The following is a 25,000-nucleotide window of genomic DNA, read 5'->3' on the forward strand; positions in this document are numbered from 1 at the left end:
GGGAAACAGACTTTTAGTACCCAGGGGGAAACAGACTTAGTACCCAGGGGGAAACAGACTTAGTACCCAGGGGGAAACAGACTTTTAGTACCCAGGGGGAAACAGACTTTTAGTACCCAGGGGGAAACAGACTTTTAGTACCCAGGGGGAAACAGACTTTTAGTACCCAGGAGGAAACATACTTTTAGTACCCAGGGGGAAACAGACTTTTAGTACCCAGGGGGAAACAGACTTTTAGTACCCAGGGGGAAACAGACTTTTAGTACCCAGGGGGAAACAATACTTTTAGTACCCAGGGGGAAACAGATGTTTAATACCCAGGGGGAAACAGATGTTTAGTACCCAGGGGGAAACAGACGAGCTCAGTGTGTTACCTGATACGGGAGCGACCCTCTCCTTTGCCACCCACAGGAAGTCACCTACGTTTAACTTCCTGACGTCAAAGGTTACGCCGTTCCTCTGCAGCTCCTTCACCAGCTCCTGCTTACAGGCCGTGCTGCCCCTACACACACACACACACACACACACACACACACACACACACACACACACACACACACACACACACACACACACACACACACACACACGGGCTGGGAATTACCAAGGATCTCACGATAACATATCATGACAATTAGGTGCTGACATTGTGATTCTATCTGCATTGTGATTCTCGTGATTCTATCTGCATTGTGATTCTATCTGCATTGTGATTCTCGTGATTCTATCTGCATTGCGATTCTATCTGCATTGTGATTCTCGTGATTCTATCTGCATTGTGATTCTCGTGATTCTATCTGCATTGTGATTCTCGTGATTCTATCTGCATTGTGATTCTTGTGATTCTATCTGCATTGTGATTCTTGTGATTCTATCTGCATTGTGATTCTATCTGCATTGTGATTCTTGTGATTCTATCTGCATTGTGATTCTCGTGATTCGATATGTAGTGTGATTCTCGTGATTCTATCTGCATTGTGATGCTCGTGATTCTATCTGCATTGTGATGCTCGCGATTCTATCCGCATTGTGATTCTATCTGCATTGTGATTCTCATGATTCTATCTGCATTGTGATTCTATCTGCATTGTGATTCTCGTGATTCTATCTGCATTGTGATTCTATCTGCATTGCGATTCTCGTGATTCTATCTGCATTGTGATTCTATCTGCATTGCGATTCTATCTGCATTGCGATTCTCGTGATTCTATCTGCATTGTGATTCTCGTAATTCTATCTGCATTGTGATTCTATCTGCATTGTGATTCTCGTGATTCTATCTGCATTGCGATTCTATCTGCATTGTGATTCTCGTGATTCTATCTGCATTGTGATTCTCGTGATTCTATCTGCATTGTGATTCTTGTGATTCTATCTGCATTGTGATTCTATCTGCATTGTGATTCTTGTGATTCTATCTGCATTGTGATTCTCGTGATTCTCGTGATTCGATATGTAGTGTGATTCTCGTGATTCTATCTGCATTGTGATTCTATCTGCATTGTGATGCTCGTGATTCTATCTGCATTGTGATGCTCGTGATTCTATCTGCATTGTGATGTTCGTGATTCTATCTGCATTGCGATTCCATCCGCATTGTGATTCTATCTGCATTGTGATTCTCATGATTCTATCTGCATTGCGATTCTATCTGCATTGTGATTCTCGTGATTCTATCTGCATTGTGATTCTCGTGATTCTATCTGCATTGTGATTCTATCTGCATTGTGATTCTCGTGATTCTATCTGCATTGCGATTCTATCTGCATTGTGATTCTCGTGATTCTATCTGCATTGTGATTCTCGTGATTCTATCTGCATTGTGATTCTCGTGATTCTATCTGCATTGTGATTCTTGTGATTCTATCTGCATTGTGATTCTATCTGCATTGTGATTCTTGTGATTCTATCTGCATTGTGATTCTCGTGATTCGATATGTAGTGTGATTCTCGTGATTCTATCTGCATTGTGATTCTATCTGCATTGTGATGCTCGTGATTCTATCTGCATTGTGATGCTCGTGATTCTATCTGCATTGCGATTCTATCCGCATTGCGATTCTATCTGCATTGTGATTCTCATGATTCTATCTGCATTGTGATTCTATCTGCATTGTGATTCTCGTGATTCTATCTGCATTGTGATTCTCATGATTCTATCTGCATTGCGATTCTATCTGCATTGTGATTCTCGTGATTCTATCTGCATTGTGATTCTCGTGATTCTATCTGCATTGTGATTCTATCTGCATTGTGATTCTCGTGATTCTATCTGCATTGCGATTCTATCTGCATTGTGATTCTCGTGATTCTATCTGCATTGTGATTCTCGTGATTCTATCTGCATTGTGATTCTTGTGATTCTATCTGCATTGTGATTCTTGTGATTCTATCTGCATTGTGATTCTATCTGCATTGTGATTCTATCTGCATTGTGTTTCTCGTGATTCGATATGTAGTGTGATTCTCGTGATTCTATCTGCATTGTGATTCTATCTGCATTGTGATGCTCGTGATTCTATCTGCATTGTGATGCTCGTGATTTTATCTGCATTGTGATTCTATCTGCATTGTGATTCTCGTGATTCTATCTGCATTGTGATTCTTGTGATTCTATCTGCATTGCGATTCTATCCGCATTGTGATTCTATCTGCATTGTGATTCTCATGGTTCTATCTGCATTGTGATTCTATCTGCATTGTGATTCTCGTGATTCTATCTGCATTGTGATTCTCATGATTCTATCTGCATTGTGATTCTCATGATTTTATCTGCATTGTGATTCTATCTGCATTGTGATTCTCGTGATTCTATCTGCATTGTGATTCTTGTGATTCTATCTGCATTGTGATTCTCGTGATTCTATCTGCATTGTGATTCTCGTGATTCTATCTGCATTGTGATTCTATCTGCATTGTGATTCTCGTGATTCTATCTGCATTGCGATTCTATCTGCATTGTGATTCTCGTGATTCTATCTGCATTGTGATTCTCGTGATTCTATCTGCATTGTGATTCTATCTGCATTGTGATTCTCGTGATTCTATCTGCATTGTGATTCTATCTGCATTGTGATTCTCATGATTCTATCTGCATTGTGATTCTCATGATTTTATCTGCATTGTGATTCTATCTGCATTGTGATTCTCGTGATTCTATCTGCATTGTGATTCTTGTGATTCTATCTGCATTGTGATTCTCGTGATTCTATCTGCATTGCGATTCTATCCGCATTGTGATTCTATCTGCATTGTGATTCTCGTGATTCTATCTGCATTGTGATTCTATCTGCATTGTGATTCTCGTGATTCTATCTGCATTGTGATTCTCATGATTCTATCTGCATTGTGATTCTCATGATTTTATCTGCATTGTGATTCTATCTGCATTGTGATTCTATCTGCATTGTGATTCTTGTGATTCTATCTGCATTGTGATTCTCGTGATTCTATCTGCATTGTGATTGTATCTGCATTGTGATTCTCGTGATTCTATCTGCATTGTGATTCTATCTGCATTGTGATTCTCGTGATTCTATCTGCATTGTGATTCTCGTGATTCTATCTGCATTGCGATTCTATCTGCATTGTGATTCTCGTGATTCTATCTGCATTGCGATTCTATCTGCATTGTGATTCTCGTGATTCTATCTGCATTGTGATTCTCGTGATTCTATCTGCATTGTGATTCTATCTGCATTGTGATTCTTGTGATTCTATCTGCATTGTGATTCTTGTGATTCTATCTGCATTGTGATTCTCGTGATTCGATATGTAGTGTGATTCTCGTGATTCTATCTGCATTGTGATTCTATCTGCATTGTGATTCTCGTGATTCTATCTGCATTGTGATTCTCGTGATTCGATATGTAGTGTGATTCTCGTGATTCTATCTGCATTGTGATTCTATATGCATTGTGATTCTCGTGATTCTATCTGCATTGTGATTCTATCTGCATTGTGATTCTCGTGATTCTATCTGCATTGTGATTCTATCTGCATTGTGATTCTATCTGCATTGTGATTGGATACTGTGATTGTATTTGCTATTGGATGTTCCCGACATATTCCTCACCATACGTCTGCTTGAGACAGAGAGAGTCATTAGAAAAGTAGTTTTGATCAGTCATGGAAACACAAGGCCTGAAAACTAAATAGTCTCCCTATTTAAAAAAAGATGGAGAACTATGAAGGAAAAATACTGGACATTCATTGTTTTCTGTCTGTCTGTCTGGTTTCTGTGTAGACTTGACCGAGACACAGACAGACATCTTACCCAGTAGTCTCAATGAAGTCCACACATAGCACAATGTCATAACTGCCTGGGTACAGACAGCTTCTAGCCGGCCTGGTCATCGTCTCTGCAGCCTGGGGCTTTTCTGAAGAGTGTACCCCAGGCACCTCACTCCCTCTCTGGGCAACATAGGCTGCCGGGTCAGGCCCCGCTTTGGGCCTACCACATGCCGAGAGAAATAGAGAAACAAATCTTAGTCAAATACATTACTACAATTATCAAACTAAATCATCAAAACACCAACGATAAAACATCATTTGTGTCTCTCATTCACTGACTCTGTTCTCTTCTTTCTCTCATCTTCCTCGGCAGTAAGGTCAACGCCAGGCCCATTTCCCTCCTCTTCTTCTTCCCTCACGTCACTGCTCCTGTCCTCTTCTTGTTCTCTCTCTCCGTCTTCTAGTCTCTCTGCCAGGGCCAAACCCAGCTCAGTCAGAGAATACCTAGGACAGAGAGAGAGAGAGAGACAGAGAAAGGAAGAGGGAGAGATGAAAGAGGGAGAAAGAGAGAGAGACAGAGGCAGAGAGAGACAGAGACAGAGACAGAGGCAGAGGCAGAGGCAGAGACAGAGACAGAGACAGAGACAGAGACAGAGACAGAGACAGAGACAGAGACAGAGACAGAGACAGAGACAGAGACAGAGAGAGAGAGAGAGAGAGAGAGAGAGAGAGAGAGAGAGAGAGAGAGAGAGAGAGAGAGAGAGATCACTACAGGGTACCAGACTAAGTGCCAGATGAAGAGGAACAAACGAGGTAGAAAGAACATGGAGAGTTTTAAAAAGAAGAGGAGGTGATCATCTTGTGGTTTACCTGGCGGGGTTGTGTGTCTTCAGGACCAAGTCTTTCTGTATCAGTGTGCTCACTGAGGACCAGGCCGTGTATTTACTACCTAGATCAGGCTACAGGCAACGAGAGGGAGGAGAGGACAGGGGGAGGGGGACAGGGAGGACAGGGGGAGGGGGACAGGAGGACGGGGACAGGAGGACAGGGGGAGGGGGACAGGAGGACAGGGGGAGGGGGACAGGGGGAGGGGGACAGGAGGACAGGGGAGGGGGACAGGAGGACAGGGGACAGGGGGACAGGAGGACAGGGGACAGGAGGACAGGGGGACGGGGACAGGAGGACAGGGGGAGGGGGACAGGAGGACAGGGGGAGGGGGACAGGGGAGGGGGACAGGAGGACAGGGGAGGGGGACAGGAGGACAGGGGAGGGAGACAGGAGGACAGGGGGAGGGGGACAGGGAGAAGTCATTGATTGTTTGTGCTAGCATGACAAGAGACCTCAAGAGTAATGTGGTAGCAACGTCGTCTGAATGTGGCAGCAACGTCGTCTGAACGTGGCAGCAACGTCGTCTGAACGTGGCAGCAACGTCGTCTGAACGTGGCAGCAACGTCGTCTGAACGTGGCAGCAACGTCGTCTGAACGTGGCAGCAACGTCGTCTGAACGTGGCAGCAACGTCGTCTGAACGCGGCAGCAACGCCGCCTGAACGCGGCAGCAACGCCGCCTGAACGCGGCAGCAACGCAGCGCCGCCTGAACGTGGCAGCAACGCCGCCTGAACGTGGCAGCAACGCCGCCTGAACGTGGTAGCAACGCCGCCTGAACGTGGCAGCAACGTCGTCTGAACGTGGTAGCAACGTCGTCTGAACGTGGTAGCAACGTCGTCTGAACGTGGCAGCAACGTCGTCTGAACGTGGTAGCAACGTCGTCTGAACGTGGTAGCAACGTCGTCTGAACATGGTAGCAACGTCGTCTGAACGTGGCAGCAACATCGTCTGAATGTGGCTCAGACTCACCACAGAGAAGGACTTGTCAGACAGATGCTGGGCCTCAGCCTGCAGCTCCAGTTTAAACATAAATCCGTTACCCCCAGGAACCTAGAGAGAGGACAGGGCAGAGGGGAGAGGGACGAGGGACAGGGGAGAGAGGACAGGGACAGGGGAGAGAGCACAAGGACAGGGGAGAGAGGACAAGGGAGAGAGGACAGGGGAAGGAGAGAGAGGACAGGGGAAGGAGAGAGGACAGGAGAGAGAGGACAGGGACAGGAGAGAGAGTACAGGGACAGGAGAGAGAGGACAGGGACAGGAGAGAGAGGACAGGGACAGGAGAGAGAGGACAGGGACAGGAGGGGACAGAGGACAGGGGGAGGAGAGAGAGACTATCAATGTCACAAGTCTGACAAACCAAAACAGCATCTTACTTACATTAACTGGGAATCAGATCCTTCTGCTTTTGATAGAGGAGGGAGTGAGAGGAGAGGGACAGGGAGCGAGGGGAGAGGGACAGGGAGCGAGGGGAGAGGGACAGGGAGCGAGGGGAGAGGGACAGGGAGCGAGGGGAGAGGGACAGGGAGCGAGGGGAGAGGGACAGGGAGCGAGGGGAGAGGGACAGGGAGCTAGGGGACAGGGAGCGTGGGGAGAGGGACAGGGAGCGTGGGGAGAGGGACAGGGAGCGAGGGGAGAGGGACAGGGAGCGTGGGACAGGGAGCGAGGGGAGAGGCACAGGGAGCGAGGGGAGAGGCACAGGGAGCGAGGGGAGAGGGACAGGGAGCGAGGGGACAGGGAGCGTGGGGACAGGGAGCGAGGGGACAGGGACAGGGAGCGAGGGGAGAGGGACAGGGAGCGAGGGGACAGGGAGCGAGGGGAGAGGGACAGGGAGCGAGGGAGAGGGACAGGGAGCGAGGGAGAGGGACAGGGAGCGAGGGGAGAGGGACAGGGAGCGAGGGGAGAGGGACAGGGAGCGAGGGGAGAGGGACAGGGAGCGAGGGGAGAGGGACAGGGAGCGAGGGGACAGGGAGCGAGGGGAGAGGGACAGGGAGCGAGGGGAGAGGGACAGGGAGCGAGGGAGAGGGACAGGGAGCGGGGGAGAGGGACAGGGAGCGTGGGGAGAGGGACAGGAGCGTGGGGAGAGGGACAGGGAGCGAGGGGAGAGGGACAGGGAGCGAGGGGAGAGGGACAGGGAGCGTGGGGACAGGGACAGGGAGCGAGGGGAGAGGGACAGGGAGCGAGGGGAGAGGGACAGGGAGCGAGGGGAGAGGGACAGGGAGCGAGGGGAGGGACAGGGAGGGGGGAGAGGGACAGGGAGCGAGGGGAGAGGGACAGGGAGCGAGGGGAGAGGGACAGGGAGCGAGGGGAGAGGGACAGGGAGCGAGGGGAGAGGGACAGGGAGCGAGGGGAGAGGGACAGGGAGCGAGGGGAGAGGGACAGGGAGCGAGGGAGAGGGACAGGGAGCGAGGGACAGGGACGAGGGACAGGGAGCGAGGGACAGGGAGCGAGGGACAGGGAGCGAGGGGACAGGAGCGAGGGAGCGAGGGGACAGGGAGCGAGGGACAGGGAGCGAGGGGAGCAGGGAGCGAGGGACAGGGAGCGAGGGGACAGGGACAGGAGCGAGGGGACAGGGAGCGAGGGGACAGGGAGCAGGGACAGGGAGCGAGGGGAGAGGGACAGGAGCGAGGGAGGGACAGGGAGACAGGGGAGCGAGGGGAGGGGACAGGGAGCGAGGGAGAGGGACAGGGAGCGAGGGACAGGGAGGAGAGGGGACAGGGAGCGAGGGGACAGGGAGCGAGGGACAGGGAGCGAGGGAGAGGGACAGGGAGCGAGGGGAGAGGGAGCGAGGGAGGGGAGCGAGGGGGACAGGGAGCGAGGGGACAGGGAGCGAGGGGAGGGAGCGAGGGGAGAGGGAGCGAGGGGACAGGGAGGGGGGAGAGGGAGCGAGGGGACAGGGAGCGAGGGACAGGGAGCGAGGGAGCAGGGAGGGGGACAGGGAGCGAGGGACAGGGAGCGAGGGGACAGGGAGCGAGGGGACAGGGAGCGAGGGGACAGGGAGCGAGGGGACAGGGAGCGAGGGGACAGGGAGCGAGGGGACAGGGAGCGAGGGGACAGGGAGCGAGGGGACAGGGAGCGAGGGGACAGGGAGCGAGGGGACAGGGAGCGAGGGGACAGGGACAGACCTGAGACTCTCTGTAGAGTGTTAGCAGAACAGCATATCCACCAGACCTCTTCTGGGGGACATATTCCCTCTTCCTCCTCCCTCCTTCCCTCTCTTTCCTAGAGGGCTGTTTGGTGGGCTGAGCCAGGTTGTTGTTGCTACGGCGACTAGGGGCCACTGTCACACCGCTGGGAAGGGAGTGGATGGGAGCGTCCGGACCTGGAAGGGGGTGGGAGGGATGGGGAAGAGAAACTTATGATCAATCTGTCACTCCATCCATCCATCCCTCTCTCTCCCTCTCTCTCTCCATCCATCTCTCTCATCCATCTCTCTCCATCCATCCCTCTCTCTCTCCATCCATCTCTCTCTCCATCTCTCCATCCATCCCTCTCTCTCTCCATCCCTCTCTCTCTCCATCCCTCTCTCTCTCATCCATCTCTCTCCATCCATCTCTCTCCATCCCTCTCTCTCATCCATCCCTCTCCATCCATCCCTCTCTCTCTCATCCATCTCTCTCTCCATCCATCCATCCCTCTCATCCCTCTCTCCATCCATCCCTCTCTCATCCATCCCTCTCTCTCTCATCCATCTCTCTCCATCCATCCCTCTCTCTCTCATCCATCTCTCTCCATCCATCCCTCTCTCTCTCCATCCCTCTCTCCATCCATCCCTCTCTCTCTCCATCCCTCTCTCTCTCCATCCCTCTCTCTCTCCATCCCTCTCTCTCTCCATCCATCTCTCTCTCTCCATCCATCTCTCCCTCCATCTCATCTCTCTCCATCTCACTCCATCCATCTCACTCCCTCTCCATCCATCTCACCATTCTCTCTCCATCTCTCTCCTCCATCTCTCTCCCTCCATCCATCTCTCTCTCTCCCTCCATCTCTCCCTCCCCTCCCTCTCCTCCCCTCCATCCATCTCTCCTCCATCTCTCTCTCCTCCCTCCATCTCACTCTCCCCCTCCATCTCACTCCCTCTCCCTCCATCTCACCATTCTCTCTCATCCATCTCTCTCTCTCCCTCCATCTCTCTCTCTCCCTCCATCTCTCTCTCTCCCTCCATCTCTCTCCCTCTCCCTCCATCTCTCTCCCTCTCCCTCCATCTCCCTCCATCCATCTCCCTCCATCTCTCCCTCCATCCATCTCACCGTTCTCTCTGTAATGCCTCTGTAACTTCTCATCCAGTATCTTGCAGATTCCGTCTCCAAAGTTCTGTAGAATCTTAGCCTCTCGAGCGTTCTGGAGGGGGAGGGGGTACTTCTTCAACGAACTGATAGCCTGGTAAGAGAGAGAGAGAGAGAGAGGGGGGTACTTCTTCAACGAACTGATAGCCTGGTAAGAGAGAGAGAGAGGGGGGGGGTACTTCTTCAACGAACTGATAGCCTGGTAAGAGAGAGAGAGAGGGGGAGGGGGGGGGTACTTCTTCAACGAACTGATAGCCTGGTAAGAGAGATAGAGAGGGGGGGGGGGTACTTCTTCAACGAACTGATAGCCTGGTAAGAGAGATAGAGAGGGGGAGGGGGTACTTCTTCAACGAACTGATAGCCTGGTAAGAGAGATAGAGAGGGGAGGGGTACTTCTTCAACGAACTGATAGCCTGGTAAGAGAGATAGAGAGGGGGGAGGGGGTACTTCTTCAACGAACTGATAGCCTGGTAAGAGAGAGAGAGGGGGGAGGGGGGTACTTCTTCAACGAACTGATAGCCTGGTAAGAGAGATAGAGAGGGGGAGGGGGTACTTCTTCAACGAACTGATAGCCTGGTAAGAGAGAGAGAGGGGGGAACTTCTTCAACGAACTGATAGCCTGGTAAGAGAGAGAGAGGGGGGTACTTCTTCAATGAACTGATAGCCTGGTAAGAGAGAGAGAGGGGGGTACTTCTTCAACGAACTGATAGCCTGGTAAGAGAGAGAGAGAGGGGGGGGGTACTTCTTCAACGAACTGATAGCCTGGTAAGAGAGAGAGAGGGGGGTACTTCTTCAACGAACTGATAGCCTGGTAAGAGAGAGAGAGGGGGTACTTCTTCAACGAACTGATAGCCTGGTAAGAGAGAGAGAGGGGGTACTTCTTCAACGAACTGATAGCCTGGTAAGAGAGAGAGAGGGGGGTACTTCTTCAATGAACTGATAGCCTGGTAAGAGAGAGAGAGGGGGGTACTTCTTCAATGAACTGATAGCCTGGTAAGAGAGAGAGAGGGGGGTACTTCTTCAACGAACTGATAGCCTGGTAAGAGAGAGAGAGGGGGGGGGGGGTACTTCTTCAACGAACTGATAGCCTGGTAAGAGAGAGAGGGGAGGGGGTACTTCTTCAACGAACTGATAGCCTGGTAAGAGAGAGAGAGGGGAGGGGGTACTTCTTCAACGAACTGATAGCCTGGTAAGAGAGAGAGGGGGGTACTTCTTCAACGAACTGATAGCCTGGTAAGAGAGAGAGAGGGGGAGGGGGTACTTCTTCAATGAACTGATAGCCTGGTAAGAGAGAGAGAGGGGGGGGGGGTACTTCTTCAACGAACTGATAGCCTGGTAAGAGAGAGAGAGGGGGAGGGGGTACTTCTTCAATGAACTGATAGCCTGGTAAGAGAGAGAGAGAGGGGGGGGGTACTCTTCAACGAACTGATAGCCTGGTAAGAGAGAGAGAGGGGGAGGGGGTACTTCTTCAACGAACTGATAGCCTGGTAAGAGAGAGAGAGAGGGGAGGGGGGTACTTCTTCAACGAACTGATAGCCTGGTAAGAGAGAGAGAGAGGGGGAGGGGGGTACTTCTTCAACGAACTGATAGCCTGGTAAGAGAGATAGAGAGGGGGAGGGGGTACTTCTTCAACGAACTGATAGCCTGGTAAGAGAGAGAGAGGGGGGAGGGGGGGGGTACTTCTTCAACGAACTGATAGCCTGGTAAGAGAGATAGAGAGGGGGAGGGGGTACTTCTTCAACGAACTGATAGCCTGGTAAGAGAGAGAGAGGGGGGGGTACTTCTTCAACGAACTGATAGCCTGGTAAGAGAGATAGAGAGGGGGAGGGGGTACTTCTTCAACGAACTGATAGCCTGGTAAGAGAGAGAGAGGGGGGAGGGGGGTACTTCTTCAACGAACTGATAGCCTGGTAAGAGAGATAGAGAGGGGGGTACTTCTTCAACGAACTGATAGCCTGGTAAGAGAGATAGAGAGGGGGGGGTACTTCTTCAACGAACTGATAGCCTGGTAAGAGAGAGAGAGAGGGGGAGGGGGGTACTTCTTCAACGAACTGATAGCCTGGTAAGAGAGATAGAGAGGGGGAGGGGGTACTTCTTCAACGAACTGATAGCCTGGTAAGAGAGAGAGAGGGGGTACTTCTTCAACGAACTGATAGCCTGGTAAGAGAGAGAGAGGGGGGGGTACTTCTTCAATGAACTGATAGCCTGCTAAGAGAGAGAGAGGGGGGGGTACTTCTTCAACGAACTGATAGCCTGGTAAGAGAGAGAGAGGGGGGGTACTTCTTCAACGAACTGATAGCCTGGTAAGAGAGAGAGAGAGGGGGGGGTACTTCTTCAACGAACTGATAGCCTGGTAAGAGAGAGAGAGGGGGGGGTACTTCTTCAACGAACTGATAGCCTGGTAAGAGAGAGAGAGAGAGGGGGGTACTTCTTCAACGAACTGATAGCCTGGTAAGAGAGAGAGAGGGGGGTACTTCTTCAATGAACTGATAGCCTGGTAAGAGAGAGAGAGAGGGGGAGGGGGTACTTCTTCAACGAACTGATAGCCTGGTAAGAGAGAGAGAGGGGGGTACTTCTTCAACGAACTGATAGCCTGGTAAGAGAGAGAGTGGGGGGTACTTCTTCAACGAACTGATAGCCTGGTAAGAGAGAGAGGGGGAGGGGGTACTTCTTCAATGAACTGATAGCCTGGTAAGAGAGAGAGAGGGGGGGGGGTACTTCTTCAACGAACTGATAGCCTGGTAAGAGAGAGAGAGGGGGAGGGGTACTTCTTCAATGAACTGATAGCCTGGTAAGAGAGAGAGAGAGAGGGGGGGGTACTTCTTCAACGAACTGATAGCCTGGTAAGAGAGAGAGAGGGGGAGGGGTACTTCTTCAATGAACTGATAGCCTGGTAAGAGAGAGAGAGAGGGGGGGGGTACTTCTTCAATGAACTGATAGCCTGGTAAGAGAGAGAGAGAGGGGGGGGGGTACTTCTTCAACGAACTGATAGCCTGGTAAGACAGAGACGTGTGGGATATGCAACAGAAAACTAGTCTTGCTAGCTAATAGCGTTCTTCAGTGCAGGCTTTTGTTCCAGCCTAGCACTACCACACCTGATTCAGCTAGTCGAGGCCTGGATGATGATCTTGTTAGCAAATGAGTCAGGTGCTTTAGTGCTGGTCTGGAACAAAAGCCTGCACACCCTGGGGGACCCCAGTAGCATGCATAATGTGTCCTGGGGTATAAAGGCTTTTGTAGCTAGTTACCTTGTGATACACCTAGAGCAAGTCCTTATAGCCCGAGTGTGTTTGTTTACCTTCTGATAAACGTACTGGGTCTTCTGTCCTTTCTCTGCCGCCTGGTCCCGGAGCTCTGACAGCCACTGGAGGAAGAGGGGGTTGGGGCACGGGGGCAGGGTCCGCTTCCTACCCAGACGGACATGCTCTGCAGCTGGCATCACTGAGCCTCTAGTCCAGCCACATGGCTAATGGTACTGGGAGAGAGAGAGAGAAATAAAGACATGCGGAGTGTTGTTGTTGATTTGGTCCGCGGCCAGCAAACCTTTTTCCCGTTTTCTAAACGTTTTGCGCATGTGCTAACGTTATACAAAACCCTGTGAATACAAAAAAATAATAATAATAATTAAGTCGATATCTTATCAATATCGTTTATTAAATAGTCTACTCAACTAAACTAGAAGAACATTAAAGTAACGGTACATTTGCCGCAATAACTTGTGTTTAACAGCTGTTAGATGATAAACTAGTTTACACACTGAAGTTGGGTTAGCTGGTTAACCATCTCCAGTCACTGTAATAAGCTCTGACAATATTTAAAACAGCGCGCTGGATGAATACACATCATGTCAAGTCAGATATGCTTTTCTATTATTATTATTAATCGTTGCATTTAAAAAAAAAAAAAGTACCTTTAGATGGTTGGTTGTGTTTCCACCACGCAACCTGCCGCCTTCCTGGTCAGAGGGTCACGTGACAGGAACAAAACGTCTGACGCGCTTCAGCGCCGCGTCCGTCGGCGACAATTACAACTTTTTTAAACTGTATTTTAAGACGGCTAACAAAAAAGCTGTTCGAATTGTAAGTATATGCATGTCCCTTAAGGTCCTTGTGTAATTGTAATGTGATATTGTACCCCCTAGCCCCGCCCCCCACAGCCCCGCCCCCCCCAGCCCCGCCCCTAGCTCGATTGTCTATTGTTTGTAATCTATGTATGCTTGTGTTCCCTCATGTGCTTTATGTATTGATTTGTTGTTAATAAAAAATAAAAATAAATAACAACTTTTTAAAAGAAAGTTAAAGCTGTATCTTGTATCAAGTAAAGAAAGATGAAAGTCAACGATGTAGTTTGTAAAAAAAAATGGCACAATGAAGCTACATGCACAAAATCTGTTTTTTTTTTTTTTAAACGCGAGGTAGGAAGCCTAAAGTGCAGAACTTAAAATATTAAAGAAAATATATTTGCAATAACTGAAGCACAGGTGGTTTACGTGCTCATTTTCAAATCAGTATTATTAAATGTTAACTCAGTAAACATGCTTGTGACTTTTAACATTGCCATGGTTTGTTATATATTAGCCTACAAATGTGTAGCACAAAGATTTCCAGATTAATAGACCTTTTGGTGCAATGGTTTTCCCCAATCAGGCTCCCGTGTGTGTGTCTCTCTCTCTCTCTCTCTCTCATTCAATTCAAAGAGCTTTATTAGCATGGGAAACGTGTTTACATTGCCAAAGAAAGTGAAATAAACAATTCACAATTAACATTAAACATTACACTCACCAACATTTCAAAAGAATAGACATGTCATATTATATACAGTGAATATTTAACTGGTCTAGGAACAGTGGGTTAACTGGTCTAGGAACAGTGGGTTAACTGGTCTAGGAACAGTGGGTTAACTGGTCTAGGAACAGTGGGTTAACTGGTCTAGGAACAGTGGGTTAACTGGTCTAGGAACAGTGGGTTAACTGGTCTAGGAACAGTGGGTTAACTGGTCTAGGGACAGTGGGTTAACTGGTCTAGGGACAGTGGGTTAACTGGTCTAGGGACAGTGGGTTAACTGGTCTAGGGACAGTGGGTTAACTGGTCTAGGGACAGTGGGTTAACTGGTCTAGGAACAGTGGGTTAACTGGTCTAGGAACAGTGGGTTAACTGGTCTAGGAACAGTGGGTTAACTGGTCTAGGGACAGTGGGTTAACTGGTCTAGGGACAGTGGGTTAACTGGTCTATGGACAGTGGGTTAACTGGTCTAGGAACAGCGGTTTAACTGGTCTAGGAACAGCGGGTTAACTGGTCTAGGAACAGTGGGTTAACTGGTCTAGGAACAGTGGGTTAACTGGTCTAGGAACAGTGGGTTAACTGGTCTAGGAACAGTGGGTTAACTGGTCTAGGGACAGTGGGTTAACTGGTCTAGGGACAGTGGGTTAACTGGTCTAGGGACAGTGGGTTAACTGGTCTAGGGACCGTGGGTTAACTGGTCTAGGGACAGTGGGTTAACTGGTCTAGGGACAGTGGGTTAACTGGTCTAGGGACAGTGGGTTAACTGGTCTAGGAACAGTGGGTTAACTGGCCTAGGAACAGTGGGTTAACTGGTCTAGGAACAGTGGGTTAACTGGTCTAGGAACAGTGGGTTAACTGGTCTAGGAACAGTGGGTTAACTGGTCTAGGAACAGTGGGTTAACTGGTCTAGGAACAGTGGGTTAACTGGTCTAGGAACAGTGGGTTAACTGGTCTAGGAACAGTGGGTTAACTGGTCTAGGAACAGTGGGTTAACTGGTCTAGGAACAGTGGGTTAACTGGTCTAGGAACAGTGGGTTAACTGGTCTAGGAACAGTGGGTTAACTGGTCTAGGAACAGTGGGTTAACTGGTCTAGGAACAGTGGGTTAACTGGTCTAGGAACAGTGGGTTAACTGGTCTAGGAACAGTGGGTTAACTGGTCTAGGGACAGTGGGTTAACTGGTCTAGGGACAGTGGGTTAACTGGTCTAGGGACAGTGGGTTAACTGGTCTAGGAACAGTGGGTTAACTGGTCTAGGAACAGTGGGTTAACTGGTCTAGGAACAGTGGGTTAACTGGTCTAGGAACAGTGGGTTAACTGGTCTAGGATCAGTGGGTTAACTGGTCTAGGGACAGTGGGTTAACTGGTCTAGGAACAGTGGGTTAACTGGTCTAGGAACAGTGTGTTAACTGGTCTAGGAACAGTGTGTTAACTGGTCTAGGAACAGTGGGTTAACTGGTCTAGGAACAGTGGGTTAACTGGTCTAGGAACAGTGGGTTAACTGGTCTAGGAACAGTGGGTTAACTGGTCTAGGAACAGTGGGTTAACTGGTCTAGGAACAGTGGGTTAACTGGTCTAGGAACAGTGGGTTAACTGGTCTAGGAACAGTGGGTTAACTGGTCTAGGAACAGTGGGTTAACTGGTCTAGGAACAGTGGGTTAACTGGTCTAGGAACAGTGGGTTAACTGGTCTAGGAACAGTGGGTTAACTGGTTTAGGAACAGTGGGTTAACTGGTCTAGGAACAGTGGGTTAACTGGTCTAGGAACAGTGGGTTAACTGGTCTAGGAACAGTGGGTTAACTGGTCTAGGAACAGTGGGTTAACTGGTCTAGGAACAGTGGGTTAACTGGTCTAGGAACAGTGGGTTAACTGGTCTAGGAACAGTGGGTTAACTGGTCTAGGAACAGTGGGTTAACTGGTCTAGGAACAGTGGGTTAACTGGTCTAGGAACAGTGGGTTAACTGGTCTAGGAACAGTGGGTTAACTGGTCTAGGAACAGTGGGTTAACTGGTCTAGGAACAGTGGGTTAACTGGTCTAGGAACAGTGGGTTAACTGGTCTAGGAACAGTGGGTTAACTGGTCTAGGAACAGTGGGTTAACTGGTCTAGGAACAGTGGGTTAACTGGTCTAGGAACAGTGGGTTAACTGGTCTAGGAACAGTGGGTTAACTGGTCTAGGAACAGTGGGTTAACTGGTCTAGGAACAGTGGGTTAACTGGTCTAGGAAAAGTGGGTTAACTGGTCTAGGAACAGTGGGTTAACTGGTCTAGGAACAGTGGGTTAACTGGTCTAGGAACAGTGGGTTAACTGGTCTAGGGACAGTGGGTTAACTGGTCTAGGGACAGTGGGTTAACTGGTCTAGGGACAGTGGGTTAACTGGTCTAGGAACAGTGGGTTAACTGGTCTAGGAACAGTGTTAACTGGTCTAGGAACAGTGGGTTAACTGGTCTAGGAACAGTGGGTTAACTGGTCTAGGAACAGTGTTAACTGGTCTAGGAACAGTGGGTTAACTGGTCTAGGAACAGTGGGTTAACTGGTCTAGGAACAGTGGGTTAACTGGTCTAGGAACAGTGGGTTAACTGGTCTAGGAACAGTGGGTTAACTGGTCTAGGAACAGTGGGTTAACTGGTCTAGGAACAGTGGGTTAACTGGTCTAGGAACAGTGGGTTAACTGGTCTAGGAACAGTGGGTTAACTGGTCTAGGAACAGTGTTAACTGGTCTAGGAACAGTGGGTTAACTGGTCTAGGAACAGTGGGTTAACTGGTCTAGGAACAGTGGGTTAACTGGTCTAGGAACAGTGGGTTAACTGGTCTAGGAACAGTGGGTTAACTGGTCTAGGAACAGTGGGTTAACTGGTCTAGGAACAGTGGGTTAACTGCCTTGTTCAGGGGCAGAACAACAGATTTTGTACCTTGTCAGCTCGGGGGATATGACCTAGCAACCTTTGCGTTACGAGTCCAACACTCTAACCACTAGGCTACTTGGCTACATAATGATGTGCAAATAGTTACAAAAGTACACAAGGGAAAATAAATAAGCATAAATGTGGGTTGTATTTACAATGGTGTTTGTTCTTCACTGGTTGCCCTTTTCTTGTGGCAACAGGTCACAAATCTTGCTGCTGTGATGGAACACTGTGATATTTCACCCAGTAGATATGGGAGTTTATCAAAATTGGATTTGTCTTCAAATTCTTTGTGGGTCTGTGTAATCTCTCACACACACACACAGCTCTGATTTTCTATTTATTTAAACGGAATATAAAACTCAAGTGATTGAACTACAGATACACAGAGGGCCAATATTTGAGACATTCCAGGAAATAGATTTAATATTGAGTAATAAGTGTCACCAGGATTGTCATATAAAACACCGCCTGAACACACAGACAGCATCCACAACCCATCAACCAATCAAAACAATCTTTTGGCGTTAACCGACAGCAAGTCAAGTTTTGCAACATAGTAAGGAAAGTCTTAGAAACACTGTTTTACTGGCCGTAGACAACAACAAACAAACGCAGTAGTGTTTTTTTTTATACAGTACACAACTAAATAGAACAATTTGCTACAACAAGTTACATTTTTAGTGTGATAAACCCATAAACAAAACCCCAGATACAACCAGGTCCATATTTATTGGCACTCTGGATAAAGATGAGCAAAAAATTATTGTATAAATAAAACAATATAAAATACTGAGATATATTTCATGCAAAACAAAAATAAAAGGGTGAAATGATACTATTTTATAACGATACAATTGCTCAGAGAAAGAGATTTTGGTGAACAGGAAATAAATACAACCCCCCCAAAAAAATATGGGGGGGGGGAGATACTTGGCACCCCTGTTGTCAATGCTCCAGCACCCTGCGAGGATAACACCACTGAGCCCATTTCTAAAATGTTTTATGTGACTGGAGAACACGTTGGTAGGGATCTTAATACATTCCTCCACACAGAATCAAAAGTCCAGAGACTGAGGTGACTATTGCAGCATCTAGATATGTGGGTAAATGTTTGATTCGTCCTGTGGGGTCATTATCATCTTGCTGGACGATCCACTTGTGTCAGCCTCCTTGGCAGAAGAAATCAGGTTTTTGGCACACACACACACACACACACACACACACACACACACACACACACACACACACACACACACACACACACACACACACACACACACACACACACACACACACACACACACACACACACACACGTCCTGGTACTGGATAAAGTTCCTGATGCCGTTGACCTTAAACAAGGGCCCCATGATCAGTGGAAACAAAACAGCCCCATAACATCAAAACATCCACCACCATATTTTACAGTAGGTTTTGGGGTTATTTTAGTAGGTACGGCGGTTCGTTCCTGCTTCTGTTGTTCAACGGCAAACCCACCTCTGTTGTGCGTTGAGGAGCTCTATTTACAGGTCATCTGACCAAAGCACCGGTTCCTATGCCGTTTAGCAAACGCCAGGCGGTGGAAACGCCAGGCGGTGCTATGGTCAGATGACATGAAAATATAGTTCTCTTTCGCTGAGCAATTGTATTGATATAAAAAAATTATATACACCATTTCCCCATTTTGTTGAGCAGGCAATATTGCTCAGAATTAGTCTTTTGTATAGAATTATTTTGCTCATCTGTATCAAGAGGGGGGGGGGGGTAATAATGACGGACCTGACCATACCAACAGTACAGTCGTCATTCAAATGCCTGTCATCAATAGAAAACACCTCAGTCTCTCTCACTCTCTCTATTATACAGTGATAGAAACGATCATTGTGATCTCAGCAATGCAGAAAGCAGATCGCCATTTTGGTTCTCTTTAGCTTATGAGTAGTCAGGCACTTATACAGTAGAAACAAACACACACACACACACACACACTAAATGCAGATTCCCAATCTCTAATAACAATGCCACATACATCAAAAAGAAAACCGCACATCAAACATATGAATATGAAAACCTACAACAAAACGCTACTTACAGAAAAAAACTCAATGGAAAAAAAACAAACAGTGTTTTATAGTGGAGTTCTTTGTAACCCAAGAATCAGTCTAAATCCTATACTACACCTGGTTCTAGATCTGCTTGTGTTGTCTTGTCACATGCAACAGGAATTGGCTACACAGCACAAAACAGATCTGGGACCAGGATAGAATAAACTAACTGTGCTTTTCCAGTATGCTAGTTACATCCCTTCCAAGTCCTATTGGATATGAATGTAAACACGACTGGCACTTTGTCTCACAGTCTCGGTCTGTAAACAGCAGGTTACGGTTTTAGAACACAGGGTTGGGATCAATTCCATTTAAAATACCAGTCAATTCAAATTGCACCTTTCAGAAGCTGTGGCATCACCCAGGTCCAGTAGGACCAGTACCTACAGAGGACCAGTACCTACAGAGGACCAGTACCTACAGAGGACCAGTACCTACAGAGGTCTAGTACCGACAGAGGACCAGAGGTCCAGTACCTACAGAGGTCTAGTACCGACAGAGGACCGACAGAAGACCAGAGGTCCAGTACCTACAGAGGACCAGTACCTACAGAGGACCAGAGGTCCAGTACCTACAGAGGACCAGTACCTACAGAGCACCAGTACCGACAGAGGACCAGAGGTCCAAAACCTACAGAGGACCAGTACCTACAGAGGACCAGTACCTACAGAGGACCAGAGGTCCAGTACCTACAGAGGACCAGAGGACCAGTACCTACAGAGGTCCAGTACCTACAGAGGTCCAGTACCTACAGAGGTCCAGTACCTACAGAGGACCAGTACCTACAGAGGACCAGAGGACCAGTACCTACAGAGGACCAGTACCTACAGAGGACCAGTACCTACAGAGGACCAGAGGACCAGTACCTACAGAGGACCAGTACCTACAGAGGACCAGAACCTACAGAGGACCAGAACCTACAGAGGACCAGTACCTACAGAGGACCAGAGGTCCAGAGGTCCAGTACCTACAGAGGACCAGTACCTACAGAGGACCAGAGGTCCAGAGGTCCAGTACCTACAGAGGACCAGTACCTACAGAGGACCAGAGGACCAGTACCTACAGAGGTCCAGAACCTACAGAGGTCCAGTACCTACAGAGGACCAGAGGTCCAGAACCTACAGAGGTCCAGAACCTACAGAGGTCCAGTACCTACAGAGGACCAGAGGTCCAGTACCTACAGAGGTCCAGAACCTACAGAGGTCCAGTACCTACAGAGGAGAGGGTCCTGTGGTGGAGGAGCGGGTCCTGTGGTGGAGGAGCGGGTCCTGTGGTGGAGGAGCGGGTCCTGTGGTGGAGGAGCGGGTCCCGTGGTGGAGGAGTGGGTCCTGTGGAGGAGGAGAGGGTCCTGTGGAGGAGGAGAGGGTCCTGTGGTGGAGGAGAGGGTCCCGTGGAGGAGAGGGTCCCGTGGAGGAGGAGTGGGTCCCGTGGAGAAGGAGTGGGTCCTGTGGTGGAGGAGAGGGTCCTGTGGAGAAGGAGTGGGTCCTGTGGAGGAGGAGAGGGTCCTGTGGACGAGGAGTGGGTCCTGTGGAGGAGGAGAGGGTCCTGTGGAGGAGGAGCGGGTCCTGTGGAGGAGGAGCGGGTCCTATGGAGGAGGAGCGGGTCCTATGGAGGAGGAGCGGGTCCTATGGAGGAGGAGCGGGTCCTATGGAGGAGGAGCGGGTCCTATGGAGGAGGAGCGGGTCCTATGGAGGAGGAGCGGGTCCTGTGGACGAGGAGCGGGTCCTATGGAGGAGGAGCGGGTCCTATGGAGGAGGAGTGGGTCCTGTGGTGGAGGAGCGGGTCCTGTGGTGGAGGAGTGGGTCCTGTGGTGGAGGAGTGGGTCCTGTGGAGAAGGAGCGGGTCCTGTGGTGAAGGAGTGGGTCCTGTGGTGGAGGAGTGGGTCCTGTGGTGGAGGAGTGGGTCCTGTGGTGGAGGAGTGGGTCCCGTGGAGGAGGAGTGGAGGAGTGGGTCCTGTGGAGGAGGAGTGGGTCCCGTGGAGGAGGAGTGGAGGAGTGGGTCCTGTGGTGGAGGAGTGGGTCCCGTGGAGGAGGAGTGGAGGAGTGGGTCCTGTGGAGGAGGGGGCCCCTCCTGTCTCTGTGTCGTCGGGGGCCCCTCCTGTCTCTGTGTCGTCGGGGGCCCCTCCTGTCTCTGTGTCGTCGGGGGCCCCTCCTGTCTCTGTGTCGTCGGGGGCCCCTCCTGTCTCTGTGTCGTCGGGGGCCCCTCCTGTCTCTGTGTCGTCGGGGGCCCCTCCTGTCTCTGTGTCGTCGGGGGCCCCTCCTGTCTCTGTGTCGTCGGGGTCCCCTCCTGTCTCTGTGTCGTCGAGGTCCCCTCCTGTCTCTGTGTCGTCGAGGTCCCCTCCTGTCTCTGTGTCGTCGAGGTCCCCTCCTGTCTCTGTGTCGTCGAGGTCCCCTCCTGTCTCTGTGTCGTCGAGGTCCCCTCCTGTCTCTGTGTCGTCGAGGGCCCCTCCTGTCTCTGTGTCGTCGAGGGCCCCTCCTGTCTCTGTGTCGTCGAGGGCCCCTCCTGTCTCTGTGTCGTCGAGGGCCCCTCCTGTCTCTGTGTCGTCGAGGGCCCCTCCTGTCTCTGTGTCGTCGAGGGCCCCTCCTGTCTCTGTGTCGTCGAGGGCCCCTCCTGTCTCTGTGTCGTCGAGGGCCCCTCCTGTCTCTGTGTCGTCGAGGGCCCCTCCTGTCTCTGTGTCGTCGAGGGCCCCTCCTGTCTCTGTGTCGTCGAGGGCCCCTCCTGTCTCTGTGTCGTCGAGGGCCCCTCCTGTCTCTGTGTCGTCGAGGGCCCCTCCTGTCTCTGTGTCGTCGAGGGCCCCTCCTGTCTCTGTGTCGTCGAGGGCCCCTCCTGTCTCTGTGTCGTCGAGGGCCCCTCCTGTCTCTGTGTCGTCGAGGGCCCCTCCTGTCTCTGTGTCGTCGAGGGCCCCTCCTGTCTCTGTGTCGTCGAGGTCCCCTCCTGTCTCTGTGTCGTCGAGGGCCCCTCCTGTCTCTGTGTCGTCGAGGTCCCCTCCTGTCTCTGTATCGTCGAGGGCCCCTCCTGTCAACTCCCAGCCTTTCATCCCAAGTCAAACAGAGACATTCAGTCTCTCCACCATCTCTATTTTAAAATGTTTTTTTATTTTCCTTTGTATGTGTTTTGAGATTATGTTCTGTAATGAAAAGTGCTATACAAGATAAATAAATTATTATTATTTATTCAAAGGCAAACCAAATTCCGATTCCAAATGTTGCTCATTGAAAAGCATTGGAATACTTCCTGAATTGACTGGAATTGACCCCAACCTTTGCAGTAGTAGTATAGGGTAATGTAGTGACAGCACCTTACAGTGATATACGGTAATGTTGTCACAGCACCGTACAGTAGTATAGGGTAATGTAGTGACAGCACCTTATAGTAGTATAGGGTAATGTAGTGACAGCACCTTACAGTAGTATAGGGTAATGTAGTGACAGCACCTTAGTGGTATAGGGTAATGCAGTGACAGCACCTTACAGTGATATACGGTAATGTAGTGACATCACCGTACAGTAGTATAGGGTAATGTAGTGACATCACCGTACAGTAGTAGAGGGTAATGTAGTGACATCACCTTACAGTAGTAGAGGGTAATGTAGTGACATCACCTTACAGTAGTAGAGGGTAATGTAGTGACATCACCTTACAGTAGTAGAGGGTAATGTAGTGACATCACCTTACAGTAGTAGAGGGTAATGTAGTGACATCACCTCACAGTAGTAGAGGGTAATGTAGTGACATCACCGTACAGTAGTATAGGGTAATGTAGTGACATTACCTTACAGTAGTATAGGGTAATGTAGTGACAGCACCTTACAGTAGTATAGGGTAATGTAGTGACATTACCTTACAGTAGTATAGGGTAATGTAGTGACAGCACCGTACAGTAGTATAGGGTAATGTAGTGACAGCACCTTACAGTAGTATAGGGTAATGTAGTGACAGCACCTTAGTGGTATAGGGTAATGCAGTGACAGCACCTTACAGTGATATACAGTAATGTAGTGACATCACCGTACAGTAGTATAGGGTAATGTAGTGACATCACCGTACAGTAGTATAGGGTAATGTAGTGACATCACCTTACAGTAGTATAGGGTAATGTAGTGACAGCACCGTACAGTAGTAGAGGGTAATGTAGTGACAGCACCTTAGTGGTATAGGGTAATGCAGTGACAGCACCTTACAGTGATATACGGTAATGTTGTCACAGCACCTTACAGTGATATACGGTAATGTTGTCACAGCACCTTACAGTAGTATAGGGTAATGTAGTGACAGCACCTTAGTGGTATAGGGTAATGCAGTGACAGCACCTTACAGTGATATACGGTAATGTAGTGACATCACCGTACAGTAGTAGAGGGTAATGTAGTGACATCACCTTACAGTAGTAGAGGGTAATGTAGTGACATCACCTTACAGTAGTAGAGGGTAATGTAGTGACATCACCTCACAGTAGTAGAGGGTAATGTAGTGACATCACCTCACAGTAGTATAGGGTAATGTAGTGACATCACCTTACAGTAGTAGAGGGTAATGTAGTGACATCACCTCACAGTAGTAGAGGGTAATGTAGTGACATCACCTCACAGTAGTATAGGGTAATGTAGTGACAGCACCGTACAGTAGTATAGGGTAATGTAGTGACAGCACCGTACAGTAGTATAGGGTAATGTAGTGACAGCACCGTACAGTAGTATAGGGCAAAGGGACAGCACCGTACAGTAGTATAGGGTAATGTAGTGACATTACCTTACAGTAGTAGAGGGTAATGTAGTGACATTACCTTACAGGGTAATGTAGTGACAGCACCGTACAGTAGTATAGGGTAATGTAGTGACAGCACCGTACAGTAGTAGAGGGTAATGTAGTTGTGCAAAAGATTTCCTACAGCATACCATGTTCCCTTTTCAGAAGTGTAAACCCAAAAACAAACATGGCCTCTTTTTATCAATCAAATTCATAATAACATACACACACACATATTCAATTTATAACAAAATAAATATATTAAACCCTTTACTGCATAATATATATGTTTTTCTTGATAAGAACCATAACAATCTCAAACTAGACATAATCTCAATCCTAATCTCACACGTTGCCACTACGTTAGATTTAATTTACATTTACCTGGGTCGTTTTCATTAGGCACCAAACCGAAGTAAATGGTCTGAAACAGGGAGAGACGACCTTGCATCTGTCCAATAGGAAACGTTAAATTGTCATGAATACATTACATGCCCTAATGAATATGACCCTGCAGATGGTTGTCAAAAACGCAACTCCCTCTCCTCATCCCTCCCCCTCTACCCCCCCTACTGCCCCCCCTCCCCCCCTCTACTGCCCCCTCCCCCTCTACTGCCCCCTCCCCCTCTACTGCCCCCCTCCCCCCCTCTACTGCCCCCCTCCCCTCTACTGCCCCCCCCCTCTACTGCCCCCTCCCCTCTACTGCCCCCTCCCCCCCTCTACTGCCCCCTCCCCCTACTCTACTGCCCCCTGATCCTGTAGTATCATCACTATATTGACTGTTCGAAAGCGGCGACCCAGGTATCGACTCCTCACCCCCCTCCCCTCTCCCACCCTTCGCCCTCAGGAAGGCGGAGTTGGGGTGGAGGGCATGGTAGTGTTTGAGCAGTGTATCCTGGGAAGGGGCGGTGTGGCCACACTCCTCACAGACGTAGAGTTTGTTGCGTCTCTCTTTATAGGCGTACTGCAGGGTCACACCGTGGATCTTCTTCATGTGAGACTCTAGAGAGCAGCGCTGGGTGAAGGCCTTGTCACACAGAGAGCACTTGTAGGGACGCA

At 49.4% G+C, this 25,000-nt stretch overlaps 2 protein-coding genes and 1 long non-coding RNA gene across 3 annotated transcripts in view; all 3 read right to left on the bottom strand.

Moving 5' to 3' along the window:
• mus81 (MUS81 structure-specific endonuclease subunit) overlaps positions 1 to 13,458 on the bottom strand; it is a 66,522-nt gene extending 53,064 nt beyond the window's left edge. The window contains exons 1-9 of the mRNA XM_046320436.1: positions 13,314 to 13,458; positions 12,702 to 12,878; positions 9,368 to 9,497; positions 8,243 to 8,439; positions 6,090 to 6,170; positions 5,104 to 5,192; positions 4,573 to 4,737; positions 4,277 to 4,453; positions 375 to 502 (exon numbers count right to left, since the gene is read on the bottom strand). Coding sequence (XP_046176392.1) covers positions 375 to 502; positions 4,277 to 4,453; positions 4,573 to 4,737; positions 5,104 to 5,192; positions 6,090 to 6,170; positions 8,243 to 8,439; positions 9,368 to 9,497; positions 12,702 to 12,842 — 1,108 coding nt within the window. The 5' untranslated portion in view covers positions 12,843 to 12,878; positions 13,314 to 13,458. The remainder of the gene's footprint in view (positions 1 to 374; positions 503 to 4,276; positions 4,454 to 4,572; positions 4,738 to 5,103; positions 5,193 to 6,089; positions 6,171 to 8,242; positions 8,440 to 9,367; positions 9,498 to 12,701; positions 12,879 to 13,313) is intronic.
• Positions 13,459 to 19,807: 6,349 nt separating this feature from the next.
• LOC124008646 lies at positions 19,808 to 20,580 on the bottom strand. The gene is made up of 3 exons (XR_006834128.1): positions 20,272 to 20,580; positions 19,860 to 19,884; positions 19,808 to 19,825 (listed from the first exon to the last, which is right to left on the bottom strand). It is a non-coding gene; the product is annotated as an uncharacterized LOC124008646 (long non-coding RNA).
• Positions 20,581 to 20,920: 340 nt separating this feature from the next.
• Positions 20,921 to 25,000, bottom strand: part of LOC124008856 — a 21,269-nt gene continuing 17,189 nt past the window's right edge. Inside the window, exons 5-7 of the mRNA XM_046320437.1 lie at positions 24,686 to 25,000; positions 21,639 to 22,225; positions 20,921 to 21,100 (exon numbers count right to left, since the gene is read on the bottom strand). The exon at positions 24,686 to 25,000 is cut by the window's right edge and continues 3 nt beyond it. Coding sequence (XP_046176393.1) covers positions 20,921 to 21,100; positions 21,639 to 22,225; positions 24,686 to 25,000 — 1,082 coding nt within the window. The remainder of the gene's footprint in view (positions 21,101 to 21,638; positions 22,226 to 24,685) is intronic.

This window comes from Oncorhynchus gorbuscha, linkage group LG21 (genome assembly GCF_021184085.1).
Source record: "Oncorhynchus gorbuscha isolate QuinsamMale2020 ecotype Even-year linkage group LG21, OgorEven_v1.0, whole genome shotgun sequence".
In the NCBI taxonomy this organism is placed as follows: Eukaryota; Metazoa; Chordata; class Actinopteri; order Salmoniformes; family Salmonidae; genus Oncorhynchus; species Oncorhynchus gorbuscha.